Genomic DNA, 16172 nt, shown 5'->3' on the forward strand with positions numbered 1-16172 from the left:
CGGTTACCGCTCGCTTACCCCGCCCACCTCATCAGAGGCTTTTTTTTTTACTTTTAAAAGCATTTTTTCTACAACCTCTTCGGCCAAAAAATGCTCAGCTGGGATCGTCAGAGGCTTTTAAAAGCATTTTTTCTGCAACCTCTTCGGCCAAAAAATGCTCAGCTGGGATCGTCAGAGGCTTTTAAAAGCATTTTTTTCTGCAACCTCTTAAGGTTTAAAAGTTTTTTTAAAATGGCCACGCCCATCCAGTTACATTAACCTCCCACCAAGCCACGCCCACAAAATAAGCGACACCCACAGAACTGGTAGTAAAAATTTTTAGTACCCACCCCTGGTGAGCCCCCCAAGAGGGTCCTTTAAAGGTTCACTCCAGCTCAGAGTACTTTGCTAAGTGTTTCTCACTGTTGAGGGATTGTTTTTAATAACTGTTAATTCTATAATGCTGAAGACCGCTCAATTTGTTATTTCTAATTTGAAGAAGAGCTCTAATCTGGTTGCCACCGAAAGAACAACATTTCAGGTGTGGGTTGTTCTTGTTTTTTTCATCTTAAGCCCATTTGCATCTGGGAACATTAAAGATCTTTGTGGAATAGCTAAAAAAAAGGCAGCGGCTTTACAAAGTGAAAATCGTGAGTGAGCAAGAAATGCCAATTCTGGATGAGAAGAAATATTTCAGCAAGAAAATGGATGGAGCATTTTAAATAAGTGGAAATTGAAAAGTTTCAAATTGGCATTTTATTGAAAACATCTTGAACTCCTGTAGATTACTTTTAATAGTTGATTCGGCCTTTCATACTTCTAAGGACGCTAAAATGAGGACCCAGATTGCTGGGGACAATACGCTGACTTTGTAAATTGCTCAGAGATAAAGTGGTAAAGCATTGTGGAGTAGCATATAAATCTAAGTGGAATTGCTATTGCTATATAGTTTCTCCTCAGCATGGATCCTTCTATGAGAAATAAGAGGACCATTCTGAGCAAAGCTCTTTCCACACTCCATGCATTTCTATGGCTTCTCCCCTGTGTGGATCTTTTTGTGTCTTGTAAGTCCAGTGCTCTGAGTAAACGTCTTTCCACACTCCATGCATTTATACGGCTTCTCCCCTGTGTGGATCCTTTTATGGGAAATAAGACTACGTCTATTAGCAAATGTCTTTTCACATTCCATGCATTTAAACGGCTTCTCCCCTGTGTGGATTCTTTTATGGGAAATAAGACTACGTCTATTAGCAAATGTCTTTCCACATTCCATGCATTTAAACGGCTTCTCCCCTGTGTGGATTCTTTGATGGGAAATAAGATTACCTCTTCGAGCAAAGGTCTTTCCACATTCCATGCATTTAAATGGTTTCTCTCCTGAGTGGATCTTTTTGTGTCTTGTAAGTCCAGTGCTCTGAGGAAAACTCTTTCCACACTCCATGCATTTATACGGCTTTTCCCCTGTGTGGATGATCTTATGGGAAGTAAGATTACCTCTTTGAGCAAAGGTCTTTCCACATTCCATGCATTTAAACGGCTTCTCCCCTGTGTGGATGATCTTATGGGAAGTAAGATTACCTCTTTGAGCAAAGGTCTTTCCACATTCCATGCATTTAAACGGCTTCTCCCCTGTGTGGATTCTTTTATGGGAATTAAGTTTATTGCTATAAGCAAAGGTCTTTCCACACTCCATGCATTTATACGGCTTCTCCCTTGTGTAGATGATCTTATGGGAAGTAAGATTATCTCTTTGAGCAAAGGTCTTTCCACATTCCATGCATTTAAACGGCTTCTCCCCTGTGTGGATGATCTTATGGGAAGTAAGATTACCTCTTTGAGCAAACATCTTTCCACAATCCATGCATTTATACGGCTTCTCCCCTGTGTGGATTCTTTTATGGGAAATAAGCCTACTTCTATTAGCAAAGGTCTTTCCACATTCCATGCATTTAAATGGTTTCTCTCCTGAGTGGATCTTTTTGTGTCTTGTAAGTCCAGTGCTCTGAGTAAACGTCTTTCCACACTCCATGCATTTATACGGCTTCTCCCCTGTGTGGCCCATCTTATGGGAAGTAAGATTACCTCTTTGAGCAAAGGTCTTTCCACATTCCATGCATTTAAATGGCTTCTCCCCTGTGTGGATGATCTTATGGGAAGTAAGATTACCTCTTTGAGCAAACATCTTTCCACACTCCATGCATTTATACGGCTTCTCCCCTGTGTGGATTCTTTTATGGGAAATAAGCCTACTTCTATTAGCAAAGGTCTTTCCACATTCCATGCATTTAAATGGTTTCTCTCCTGAGTGGATCTTTTTGTGTCTTGTAAGTCCAGTGCTCTGAGTAAACGTCTTTCCACACTCCATGCATTTGTACGGCTTCTCCCCTGTGTGGCCCATCTTATGGGAAATAAGATGATGTTTTCGAGTAAAGGTCTTTCCACATTCCATGCATTTATACGGCTTCTCCCCTGTGTGGATCCTTTTATGGAAAATAAGATTACGTTTTTGAGTAAAGGTCTTTCCACATTCCATGCATTTAAACGGCTTCTCTCCTGAGTGGATTCTTTTATGGGAAATAAAATGACTTCTTCGAGCAAAGGTCTTTCCACATTCCATGCATTTAAACGGCTTCTCTCCTGAGTGGATGATCTTATGGGAAGCAAGTGCACTTCTTTGAGCAAACATCTTTCCACATTCCATGCATTTATATGGCTTCTCCCCTGTGTGGATTCTTTTATGGATAGTAAGTTGCCAGCTTGTCCTAAAACATTTTCCACATTCCAAACATTTACAAGGCTTCTCTTTTGTGTCAATCGCTTTTGGAGAAGTAAGGAAGTTATTTTCAAGAGAAAGAATGAATGTCCCATTGTAATTTTGTCCGTTGTGTCTTCTTATAGCATCTTCTCCTTTGTTTTGGGTTAAATGCTGTTCATTTACTTGTACTTTAGCTTTGATTAGGTTCACAGTTTTCCCAACATATTTTTTCCTTATTCTCTGTTTTTGGGCAAGAGAGTCTTGCATCGGAGCATCAGTGGAAGATGAGCTTTCCTGATTCCAATTCTTTGAGTGATTTCTCTCATGGCTTCCTAATTCCATTTGAATTCCAAACTTCTCCGTTCTATCTTTAGCATTGATCACTTGGAACAGTTCGCAGGAATCTTGATTCTCCTGCCCATTATTACCTTCGAAGCAAAAGGGAAATGAAAATGATAACAAGGTTAGAGAAAAAGATCAAAGCGTAGAAAGTCAAGTGAATTTCCTTCTGAATTTTTCCAAAATTCCATTAGGTTGTATGTTTGCATGCTTCCAGGGGTGTGATATAGACATGATGATTTCTATATTCATAAGTCATGAAAGCTTTGAAGATGTCTAGAAAACATCTCTTTCTTTACAATTATCTCTATATATGCAAACCTCACTCAGTTTTGAGTTAAGGAATAGAATGGAATAACAGAGTTGGAAGGGACCTTGGAGGTCTTCCAGTCCAACCCCCTGCTTAGGCAGGAAACCCTACACCACTTCAGACAAATGGTTATCCAATCTCTTCTTAAAAACTTCCAGTGTTGGAGCATTCACAACTTCTGGAGGCAGGTTGTTCCACTGGTTAATTGTTCTAACTGTCAGGAAATTTCTCCTTAGTTCTAAATTGCTTCTCTCCTTGATTATTTATTTAAATATTTATTTATTGGTTTGATTTATATGCCGCCCTTCTCCAGAGACTCAGGGCGGCTTACAATGCTTTTTAAGCAATAGCCTTCATACTTTTGTATATACCTGCTTAGTAGGGCTTTCACCCCCCCCCACTCCAAGTGGTGTTCTTATTTATACAAAGTCAGCTTATCGCCCCCACAATCCGGGTCCTCGTTTTACCTACCTCGGAAGGATGGGGGATGAGTCAACCTTGAGCCTGGTGAGAATTGAACTCGCAGTAATTGCAGGCAGCTGGCAGCTAAGTGCTACTTTAACAGCACTTTAGTCTGCTGCACCACCAAGGCTCCTTAGCTTCCACCCATTGCTTCTTGTCCAATCCTCAGGTGCTTTGGAGAATAGCTTGACTTCCTCTTCTTTGGGGCAGCCCCTGAGATATTGGAACACTGCTATCATGTCACCCCAGTCCTTCTTTTCATTAAACTAGACATACCCAGTTCCTGCAACTGTTCTTTGTTTTAGCCTCCAGTCCCCTAATCCTCTTCATTGCTCTTCTCTGCACTTTTTCTAAAGTCTCGACATCTTTTTTACATCGTGGCGACCAAAACTGAATGCAATATTTGGCCAAATAAAGCTTCTCTTGATCTCGAAGTATGAGTCCTTTGATTTTCTGCAATACCCCCACAGATAAGTTCAAATATTTGATATTTGATAAATAAATAAATGGAAATGGAAAAATAGAAATAAGAAATGGCACAGAAAGCACCTAAGCAAAGAGACATTGACTCTTTCCTTCCTTGGAGTACGAGAAGATCCTTTCCTTTTCTCTCCCAGGAGACGATATCTGATTAGTGATTTTTTAATAAAAATTAACTATAATCTGTCTTCTTGAACTCTCTGATTTGGGAAAAGAAAATTCTTACCCAGAGAGGCCACGTTCCTATGGTTTTCAAGCATGACTTCCGAATACAGCACTTTCTGGTCAGGATCCATCTGAGACCATTCCTCCTCAGAGAAAGACACAGCCACCTCCTCAAAGGACACAAGACTCTCCTGAACACAGAAAAAAAAAAAAGACCAGGAGGATTCACAAGATCTGTTCATCTTCATCAATGATTTAGACAAGGGGATAGAATAAGGGGAACTCATCAAATTGGCAGACAAGACCAAATTTACAGGAATAGCAACACTCAAGATGCAGAAGGATCAACATATTTGGGCCCCATCTAAAAAGATGGAATCAACAGTGAGAAATGTAAGGTTCCACATTTAGGAAAGAGAAACCAAATGCACTGGCACAGAAGAGGTGATACCTGGCTGAAGAGTAGTAAGGGCAACAGGGGTCTTGGAGTCCTAGTGGACAATCACTTAAACAGGAGTCAGCAGTAGGCTACAGTTGCCAAAAAGAAAGAAAAAAACCCAACAGAATCATAGGCTGCATTAAGAGGGACAGAATCAAGATGACAAGAAGTGTTAGTACCACTTTAAAAGGCCTTGGGAAGACCCCACTTGGAATATTGCATCCAGGTTTGGTTGCCAGATGTAAAAAAGGATCTTGAGACTCTAGAAAGAGTGCAGAGAAGAGCAACAAAAATTATTAGTGGACTGGAGGCTAAAACATATAAAGGAATTGGGTGAGTCTGGTTTCATGAAAAGAAGGACTAGATGGGGTGACATGATAGAAGTGTTCCAAGAAGCAACAGATGGAAACGATTCAAGGAGAGAACCAACCTACAAGTAAAGAGAAATTTCCTGACATTGAGAACAATTAATCAGTGGAATGACTTGTTTCTAGAAATTGTGGGTGCTCCAGCACTGGAGGTGTTTATGAAGAAATTGGACAGCCATTTATCTGAAATGTTATAGGGCTTTCTGTCTAAGCAGGGGGTTGGACTAGAAGACCTCCAAGTTCCCTATAAACTCTGTTATTGTGTTCCATTGTTCCCAAATTCCCAAAGTAAAGATGTGCACCAAGTTAAATGGCTGTGCATCACACAAGTCCAGTGGTGGGATTATGCCAGTTCTAGGCGGTTCGGCTGAACTGTTTGTTAAATTGCTGGCCAGTAATTTTTTTTTTTAATTTGATTTATATGCCGCCCTTCTTCGGAGACTCAGGGCGGCTTACAATGCGCTAAGCAATAGCCTTCATCCTTTTGTATATTTATACAAAGTCAGCCTATTGCCCCCACAAACTGGGTCCTCAATTTACCTACCTTAGAAAGGATGGTGAGTACTTGAGCCTGGTGAGATTCGACCTTACAGTAATTGCAGGCAGCTGGTCTTAATAACAGGGTGCTTTAGACCACTGTACTACCAAGGCTCTTTAACAAATGGTTCGGTGTTTTTTTGCAATTTATTGCAATTTAACAAACGTTTCGGTGTCTTTTTGCAATTTATTGGCCTCGCAGCACACCGAACCTTTTGTTAAATTGCTAGCTCGCCTGCCCCTCCTCCCACCCGCGTCGCGTCAGCCTACCCTAGCCCAGGGCTGGGCAATTGTGGCTCTTTTACAACCTGTGGACTTCAACTCCCGCCTAGCCCATTCTGGGGAATTGTGGAGAATTCTGGGAGTTGAAGTCCACAAGTCTTAAAGCTGCCAAGGTGGGAGACATCTGCTGTTACACTGTAGAATCCTTTCAAGCATGAAGATGGCCAAGTATCCTCCTTGAGAGACAACAGTTGAACATCAGGAGGGATGTTAGAGGGCAGGGCTACATTTGGAAATTTTTGCAGGTGGTGCAATACGATCTGGTGTCTGCAATGGAGAGCAAAATGTGGCTTCTTCTCTCCGCTGTAAGTGCGGCGTCAGGATTCCACCTTGGTATATTTGCAGCACAAGGCAGCCCTCATCTCCTGCCGCTTGGGACTCGGAGCAGTAAACAATGTCTTGTTCGGGGAGCAGCTGGATTTTGCTCTCCATTGCTCTCTCGGCCCCATGCAAGCTCTTGTCTCTCGAGGAGCGCTCCCTGAAGTGGTGCGGGAAACTTTGGTTGGGCTTCTCGAGAGATGAGAACTTGCAGGGGGCCGAGAGAGCAATGGAGAGCAAAATCCGGCTGCTCCGCGAACCAGATGCTGTTTACCGCTCCGAGTCGGCAGGAAACGAGGGCTACCTTGCACCACAAATATACCAAGGCGGAATCCTGATGCTGCACTTACAGCAGATAGAAGAAACCGGATTGTGCTCTCCATTGCAGACACTAGATCGGCCCCCTGCACGTGAATGAGAGAGAAAGAGTGGGGGAGAATGGAGGAGAGAGAGAGAGAGAGAGAGAGAAAGAGGGGGGGAGAGAGAAAGAGAATGAGAGAAAGAGGGGGAGAGGGAGAAAGAAAGAGGGGGGAGAGAGAAAGAGTGGGAGAGAGAGAAGGGGGAGAAAGAGAATGGGAGAAAGGGGGAGGGAAAGAGAAAGAGGGGGAGAGAGAAAGAGAGAAAGAGTGGGGGAGAGAGAGAAGGGGAGAGAAAGAGAGAATGAGAGAGTGGGGGAGAGAGAGAGAAAGAGGAGGAGAGAATGAGAGAATGAGAGTGGGGGAGAGGGAGAGAGAAAGAGGGGGAGAGAATGAGAGAGATGGGGAAGGAGGGAGAGGGGGAGAGAGAGAGAGAAAGAGGGGGAGAGAAAGAAAGAGGGGGGAGAGAAAGAGAGGGAAAGATTGGGAGAAAGGGGGGAGAAAGAGAGAGAAAGAGGAGGAGAGAGAATGAATGAGAGGGGGGAGAGAGAAAGAGAATGAGAGAAAGAGTGGGAGAGAGAAAGAGGGGGAGAGAGAGAGAAAGAGGGGGAGACAGAAAGAGGGGGAGAGAAAGAGAATGAGAGAGGGGGAGAGAGAGAAAGAGGGGGGAGAGAAAGAGAGAGGGGGAGAGAAAGAGAATGAGAGAAAGAGTGGGAGAGAGAGAGAAAGAGGGGGAGAGAGAAAGAGAGAGAAAGAGTGGGGGAGAGAAGAAAGGGGGGAGAGAAAGAGAGAATGAGAGAGGGGGGAGAGAGAAAGAGGGGGGGAGAGTGCCTGAAGGACCCTATCCTGTCACTGGGATTCCAGGTGCTTCAGCAAGTGGCGTGCTGGATTTGGATTAGTGATCCGCGAAATTTAAAATTATGAACTTGGTGGTCCCTGGGGTCCAAAAGGTTGGGGACCCCTGCTCTGGAGGATTTAAGTAGCTTAACTGTGCTTGCTTGCCAATACCAGAATTACAGAGTTGGTCCCTATGCACATAGCAACACCCACCCGGTCACATGACCAGATAGCCACGTCTACCCAGTCACATGATCACCAAGCCACACCCCAACTAAGCCACACCCATAGAACCAGTTGTTAAAAAAATTGAATCCCACCACTGCACAAGTCCTAATATTAGGTGAGAAAGTGAGCAAATCTGAAAACTACTTCCACTGAAGAAATATTGGGGAAGTTTTATCAAGTTCATTGATTCTGCAAAACCTTCAGTGCCTTTCAGTAAAGTAATCTGAACAGTGAGGCCACTGTTCCTCAGATAGCTGGCTGTGAGTCTCTCTTTGTGAAGTGGGGTCAGGGGGTGCAGATGGGTTTGCTGACTACGTACCTGGCTCCCTGCCAAGTAGCAGCTGCCCTGCCTGAGCTGCTCGACGTAATAGCCGGGGTGGCGGTGGATACCCCCAGGCTTATGGTCATGGGGGATTTCAACCTGCCATCCATCTGTGAAACGTCGGAAGCACTCGGGAGTTCATGGCTTCCATGACGGCCATGGACCTGACCCAGTTAGTTCATGACCCCACCCACACTGGGGGACGGAGCTTGGGCCATTCCCAGAGGCTCTGACTCACGGCTCGGCTGAGGAACAGGGCGGCCACCGGAGCCTTGGACCGCGTCGCGCCTTTGCGGCCTCTGACTCGGTGCCGTTCTCAATTGGCTCCTTGGTTCTCTGAGGAGCTGAGAGAGATGAAGCGCCGGAAAAGACGCCTAGAGAGCGATTGGAGGTCTAGCCGCACCGAATCTGACCGAACACTGGTGAGGTCTTATATCAAGACCTAACTAGTGGCAATAAGAATGGTGAAATCTAACTGTTTTTCCACTCTTATTGGATCTGCAGAGAACCGCCCAGCCGCCCTGTTCAGGGTGACCCGCTCTCTACAACAGGTGGGAGCAATGGAGGATCCCTTGCAGGGTAGAGCTGAGGATTTTGGACAATACCTGCATGATAAAATTGCTCAGATTCGGGGCGGCCTGGACTCTGATTGGATAGCCTTGGACGGGATGACGGAGGTGAGTCTTGAGAGTGTTATCTGGGAGGCGTTTGACCATGTGACTCCTGAGGACGTGGACAGGATTTTGGGGAGGCTTAACGCTACCACATGTTTACTGGACCCGTGTCCCTCCTGGTTGGTGCTGGCCTCCCGGGAGGTTACCCGAGGCTGGTTTCAGGAGATTACCAATGCTTCGTTGAGTGAGGGTGTCTTCCCATCTGCCCTGAAAGAGGCGGTGATGAGGCCCCTCCTCAAGAAGCCTTCCCTGGACCTGGCTGTATTAGCTAATTATCATTCTGTCTCCAACCTCCGCTTCGCGGCGAAGGTTGTTGAGAGTGCGGTGGCGAGACAACTTCCTCGATTCCTGGATGAAGCTGTCTATCTAGATCCGTGCCAGTCGGGCTTCAGGACGGGTTACAGCACAGAAATGGCATTGATCGCATTGGTTGATGATCTCTGGAGGGCTCGGGACAGGGGTTGCTCCTCTGTCCTGGTCCTCCTAGATCTCTCAGCGGCTTTTGATACCATCGATCATGGTATCATGCTGTGTCGGCTAGAGGGGGTCGGAGTGGGGGGGCACCATGCTACGGTGGTTCTCCTCCTTCCTCTCTGGCCGCACGCAGTCTGTGTTGACGGGGGGGCAGAGATTGACCTCGAAGTTCCTCACTTGTGGGGTGCCGCAAGGGTCAGTCCTTTTGCCCCTCCTGTTTAACATTATGCTGATGACACGCAGTTGTACATTTTAACCTCAGGCCTCCCCAATAATGCCCTTGACGTGATGTCCCGTTGCCTGGAGGCCGTGCAGATCTGGATGGGGAGGAACAGGCTCAGACTCAACCCCTCCAAGACTGAGTGGCTGTGTCTTACGACAGCCCGATATAGTCAGCTAACACCATTGCTGGCTATTGGGGATGAGATCTTACCCACCTCAGAGAGGGCTCGCAACTTGGGCATCCTCCTGCATTCACAGCTGTCTTTGGATGATCATAAGACGGCCGTGGCCAGGGGGGGCTTTTTATCAGATTCGCCTGATCTCCCAGTTGTGTCCATTTCTGGATCGGGACACCGTGCACACAGTCACTCACACCCTCATCACTTCCCGTCTGGACTATTGTAATGCTCTCTACATGGGGCTCCCCTTGAGGAGGACCCGGAGGCTCCAACTGGTCCAGAATGCAGCTGCGCGAGTAATAATGGGGGCGACTCGTCGTTCCCATGTAACACCCCTCTTGCGCGAGCTGCACTGGCTCCCGGTGGTCTTCCGGGCGCATTTCAAGGTGTTGGTTACCACCTTTAAAGCGCTCCATGGCTTAGGACCTGGTTATCTATAGGACCTCATTCTGCCACCGATTGCCTCCCACCGACCATTACGCTCCCACAGAGAGGGCCGTCCTGAGTCCTTCAGGAGAAGGGCGGTATATAAATATAATAAAAGTAAAAGTAAAAGTAATCCCACTTCTGGATCAACTGATCTATCGCTCTGTCTATCATTGATTGATCTAGTAGTCTGAGCCATTGGCTGAAAGGAAGAAAACAAATAAGAGAAAATTCCCTGGGAAATTCATTTCTCAGCCTTTGCAAAGCGGGAATTTTTGATCTCCTAATCGAGGCTCAAATAAGAGGATTGGAAATTATTTTGTAGCCCAGAGTACCTGGATTACATGCTCAACAGGGAAACTCCCTTTGGATTTTAATAGTCGGATTTATTTTTTAATACAATTTGCTTATTTTTGAACTGCTGGTTATAAATAAGGCTTTTTAAAAATGGTAATGTGGCAATGTGAGTATTTAGTTATTTTTCATTAGCCTTGCACAATTCCGAGTCAAAGAATTCTCCCCCAAAAAGGGTCTCTAGCAGTTCCTGCCACTGCGAAACGTTTACTCTTGAAGGACTTTTTAAAAATTGCTTCTTATAAACTCAAAGTTGGAGGAGTACGGAGCAGAAAGAGGAAGCTATGCTGGCTGACAGGAACTTGAAAATGCTATTCTGCTCTCCGTGTTGTGGAAGAAGAGAAAAATAATCCAGGCCAAACAAGGGGGGGGGAAATAGAAGGAGGGAGCCCTCTGCACACCCGCTTCACTTCCCGAAGGGAGAATAGAAATCTAATATCTTTTCCCTTTCTTACTTGATTTGGAGGTTCAATCGCTGTTTGATCCCCGTCATAAAAACCAGAAAGCTTCATTCTTTGTTTCTCTGTAAGGAATAAATAATTTCAAATGCATCATTAACAAAATAGGAGATATTCTATAGAAGAGAAGAGAGAGCGAAGTTAAGACTGATGGGAAATTGGAGGATCTTCCATTACCTCCTGAGATGTCCTGACTTGGATCTTCCCAAGGGATCCTCCTGAAAAACAGCTCCTGAGGGGGATTTGATGGGTTCTTCTTTCCCTCAGGATCTCTGATCTTCACAGTGCAGCACTTCCAGTAGGAGGAAGGAAAAAAGAAGCAGAATTAATGTACATTACACGACGTAAAGTGGATTCCTATATTCAGAACGCCACTTCAAAGCCCCCAATATCCATCCGTGAGGTTGAATGAGAAACAATGGAACAATGTCCTACAAGAATAGGTGGGACATTGCCACATATTATGAATGTTACAGAAGTTTGGGAAGGAAGGGTGAAGTATTCAAACACATTCTCTATTCTCTTTTGAACTCTTACCTGCAATTCGACCTGCTCCTTCTGCTCCTCCGCCTGGCTCAGGAGGAAGCCTTCCACCAGGGCCACCGCCTGGGAGCTGGTCTCTGCTCCACACTCCCGCACCCAGCCCTCCATCTCTGGGGGCAGAATGAAGAGGAGCTGCTCCAGAACCACCAGGTCCAGCATCTGGGCTTTGGTGTGCTTTTCCGGTCTCAGCCATCGCCTGCAAAAGCCATGGAGTCGGCTGCAAAGTCCTCGGGGACCCTCAGCCTCCAGGTATTGGATGAAATTGCAGGGATGAACTTGTGAAGGGAGGATGGTTTCCTCCTCCAGGATCTTCTGTCCAGTTCTTGTCCAGAGCTTCCCCCCCTTCCCAGGCTGAGCAGCTGAAGGGCCTTTTCTGCTTCCCTCCTTTCCAAAAGGTTGTGTCTCCATCCTTTCTCTGTCCTGCAGAGCAACTGCAAATGGCTCCAAGGACTCTGGTGGGTCTCCAGATGCCTTTTCCTTCACGGGACCATTTCTGGGGCTGCAGGACTGATCCCTGCAAGGGATTCCGCTCTTTTTCTTCTTCCCCCAAGAAATAAATTTTGGTTTGCAAAGACCACAAATGGCTTCCAGCTTCCGTATCTGAGAAGGGAAGAAAAAGAAACGCTAGACTCACCCGGAGCCTCTCCGTAAGTCCTAGAGAGGCAAGGCTCCAGTGGACCAATGGGGAAGTGCCTGGAGTCACCTTCCCTTGGCAGAGGGCGCCCCCTGGTGGATTTGGTGCAAAGTGCCAGGATCGTAGAAAGGGCGGGAAAGAGGAGTGAATGGGAGGGGGAAGGGAGAGGGCGGGGAGGATGGGCTTGGGAGTGGGAGGAAAGGCCCCTCCCAACGGCTCCCTGTCAGACAAAGGCTTCGATGTCTGTGCTTCTTTTCCCCCTTTTATATGAATCCAAATGCATGGAAGGAAGTTTTCGCCTTTCTTCTGTTGCGTTTCTAGAGCTGTTGATTATTTCTTATATACGTATAATGGAACTCCACCTCTACCTCTTTCATTCGGTCTGCTTCTTATTTATGGAATGGAATGGAATGGAATGGAAGGGAAGGGAAGGGGAAGGGAAGGGAAGAGAAGGGAAGAGAAGGGAGGGAAGAGAAGAGAAGAGAAAAAATAAATATTCTTTCTGGCAGCCGCTGAGAAGAAGGTGCCATCATGTCTGCCCTCCTCCTTCTTTTCATCAGGCTAGAAAATACCCAGTTCCAGGAACCAAGTTTTTTAAATATGTTTTTGCCTCCATCTTTGTTGCTTTTCTCTGCACTCTTTCTAGAGTCTCAAGATCTTATTTATTATACAAAACACAAAGAAAAATAGAAATAGGAAATTAAGGAAAGGAGAAAAAGAGGGGGAAAGAAAGTTTGAGGTACAAGAAAAGAAGGAAAAAAAGACGTTGACTTCTTTTTAGCACAGTGCAAGGAAAAAAAAACAATTATTCCAACCTGACAATTCCATCTAATGGACAAAAGCAAAGTCATTTTACGTCTGTTTCCTTTGAACACTTTAAATGTGAAGATATTCAATTTAATGGCTGAAGAAGGTTAAGTGCCCAATGGTCTCGAAGACCCCGTTGTGGCTGAGGGGATCTGCGCTCTGATTGGTTGCTGCGGGTGGAAAGGGGGCGTTTCCCTTTTTCCCGCCTTTTCCTTCTGGGCGCCGTTTGAGATTTACCTCAGGATGTTCCTGACTATTCTCTCTGCTGCGAATCTTAAATTCATTTATATTGTAGGAAGTTAGCACCCACCCCTTTCCTGGAAGAGTGAAATATTTTAGGAAATATGAAAAAGGCAGAATATTATATTTCCCTGGGAGAAGCATGTTTTACAGACAAAGCAGCTCCCACCTTCCTGCCCCCCACCCTTTGTCAATGGGCCATTAAGGCTTGGGCCAGTCTATTCTACATAACAAAGATCTGCCTCCTTCAGGCACAGCCATAGTAGGAATTGCCAAAGATAGGATTAGCCCTCTACACAATAGCAGCAGAAACTCACCACATGTGACCTGGGAAGCACATGTGACCATCAGCCAGCAAGGCCCCCATCCCCTGGGAGTCTGACAACCAATCAGGATACTCTTTCGGGGCCCCAAGAAATGCAGAGCCAGAGAGAGCATAAAAATCCGAGGATTTACTGTATCTGCCCTTTTCTGTTCAGGAACTCAAGCCATGTGATCCTGTCCACCATTAAACCATCTTTCCAAGCAGTCTCCATGTTTCCAGTGTCTGTTTCCCCACTTGGAGCAGAACCTAGAAGGATGTTTCTTCCAACAATATGGATATAAAACTAAAAGTTTGTGTCCGTATCTCCCTTTTCCTTTGGACAGCAGCTGCGTATTTCCTCCACATTAAACTTCTTCAGTTGCACTTTTCAGTCGAGGGTTTTGATTTTATCTCCTGATTCTGACAACGAGGAGGCTGGTGTGGTGCAGTTCACCCTGTGCAGCTGGCACTTGAGTCAGACAATGAGGAGGCTGGAGGAGATGTGATGCCAGAGGCAGGGATTCAGCCAGGGCCTTCAGAACCTGGTGGGGACCTCGGCTGTAGAAAAGTTGGCACAAGGCCGCTAACCAGCGGACCAGCTAGCAGCCTGATCGCAAAAGTGATCCTCACAATTACAATAATAAATCTCTTCGAAAGCTCACGCTTAGATCATCACAGAATGAAAGGTGAAACTGCTCATTCAAACACGTCTCTCTGCGCTGAAGACTGAGCCGAACTGGGGAAGCACCAGGCGAGGAAGGAGGGACTACATGTGCAAATTATGAGCACGTGCTCAGTCTCCAGGCAGAACCGAGCAACACCCATCCTATCCTGGATTCTCTCGATGCAGCTTCAGGGAGAATAACATATTTTTATTCCCTTTCAACCCCTCCCCCAAGGCAGGCCCACACTGCAGGGGGTGGTTGATAGGCAGGGACAGATAGAGGGAGAATAGGCCCATTTCACGGAGGAAACTGGGAAGGACCAGGGATTCCTCCCCATTTCATCTGCAGGGGATTCTGGAATTCTCCCTCAATGACTTAATTAGAAGATTAATCAAGAAGGGAGGGCTCACTTCCCCTGTTCCCTCCCTGCAAAAGCTTCATAGGAACAGAGAAGATGGGGCTAGGATGGGGGGTAGTAGCAAAGGAGGGAGCCTGGGGGTCGCTTGGCTGGAAATTGAGTCAAATGTCACAAGGAAAAGGGGGGTGGTGGGTCAAGAAGAACTGGCCACAAAGTTGGGGTGCTCTCTCCCCAAGGGAGGAATGGGAAAAAATGTCTCTCCTCCTTCCCTTCCCATTTGCAATTTCCCAAAACGTGGAAAAATTCTGGGCAAGATTTTAGTGTTTGTGTGTGCTTTTCTTTTTCATTGCAATACTTTTTCAGGTCTCTGTAAGGAAAAGCTGCCCAAAATCTCCAAAATTTCCTTCTCTGGCCACCTGTTCTTCAGCCACTGGACCTCAACGGGTAAAAGCCCATCGTGGTGCACAAGGAGGATGGTGTTGGGGGAAGCGGGTTCCATTGTGGTGGAGGAGATGGTGACGGTGGGCTTGGCTGGAGGGAAGGAAGGAAGAGGAGGCATATGAGACGCACAGGAGGACCCAGAACGGAACACCAAGTTGGTTACTTCAGATGCCACATGGGACTGACTGACCATGTCCAGAGCCCTGGCAACCCTGATTCCAGGATGCACCAAGGCTTTGGCAGCGCCATGCCAAGATCCTTGTTGAGGGGGGGATTTGGGGGAATGCAAAGGGAGACCCCGCAGACCTTGCTCTGCCTTCAGCTGGCCAGCCTCCTTCCAGGTGAGGAGGGGTCCGAGTCCCAGATGGCAGCTTGGCCGGGATGGGGGTGGTAGGCAGGGGTGGGTTCTACTTACGTTTACTACCGGTTTGCAATGGGGCCGCATGCACTCACTTCACTCGTGCGCTCTTTTGCACAGGCGCAGAAGCATTTTGGTGACGTCGGGGTCAGTGGGCGGAGCCTCCCATCGGTTTTACTACCGGTTCTATAGAAACCAGGGGCAACCCACCACTGGCGGCAAGGAGTGTGGAAGGGATTGGGGGGGAACTTGGGGAAAGGGAAGGTGGGGACAGATTGAGGCTGAGATCAGGCAGATCCCAGGATCACCACACAACCTTGGACTGGATCCCTCTTGATCTCCTCCTTCACCAAATCCTCTAACTGGCACAATTCTTAGATGGATTAATGGGAGGGTCTGGGTGAGCCCCAGTGGTGGGTTGCTCCTGGTTCGCACCGGTTTGCAAGAACCGGTAGTAAAAATTTGTGGTAGTTTGGAGAACCCGTAATAACATTGGCTGGCCACCCCCCCGAACCAGTCCCCGGCCCGGTTACCGCTCGCTTACCCCGCCCACCTCATCAAAGGCTTTTTTTTTTCTTTTACTTTTAAAAAGCATTTTTTCTACAACTTCTTCGGCCGAAAAAATGCTTTTAAAAGTAAAAAAAAAGCCTCTGATGATCGTGCGGCTCAGCTGGGATTGTCAGAGGCTTTTAAAAGCATTTTTTCTGCAATCTCTTAAGGTTGTGCAAAAATGCTTTTAAAAGTTGAAAAAAATTGGCCACGCCCATCCAGTCACATTAACACCCCACCAAGCCAACATTCAGAAATATTTCAGCATGAAAACGGATGGAGCATTTTAAATAAATGGAAATTGAAAAG

At 46.4% G+C, this 16172-nt stretch overlaps 1 protein-coding gene across 1 annotated transcript; it reads right to left on the reverse strand.

Moving 5' to 3' along the window:
• Positions 1-502: 502 nt before the first annotated feature.
• Positions 503-2751, reverse strand: LOC139311632 (zinc finger protein 160-like). The gene has a single exon (XM_070936115.1). The coding sequence runs from the start codon at positions 2678-2680 to the stop codon at positions 1007-1009; it is 1674 nt and encodes a 557-aa protein (XP_070792216.1). The 5' UTR covers positions 2681-2751; the 3' UTR covers positions 503-1006.
• Between the last annotated feature and the right edge of the window lie 13421 nt (positions 2752-16172).

This window comes from Pituophis catenifer, unplaced genomic scaffold (genome assembly GCF_029215685.1).
Source record: "Pituophis catenifer annectens isolate HBS135680 unplaced genomic scaffold, rPitCat1.0.hap2 SCAF_2, whole genome shotgun sequence".
Lineage (NCBI taxonomy): Eukaryota > Metazoa > Chordata > Lepidosauria > Squamata > Colubridae > Pituophis > Pituophis catenifer.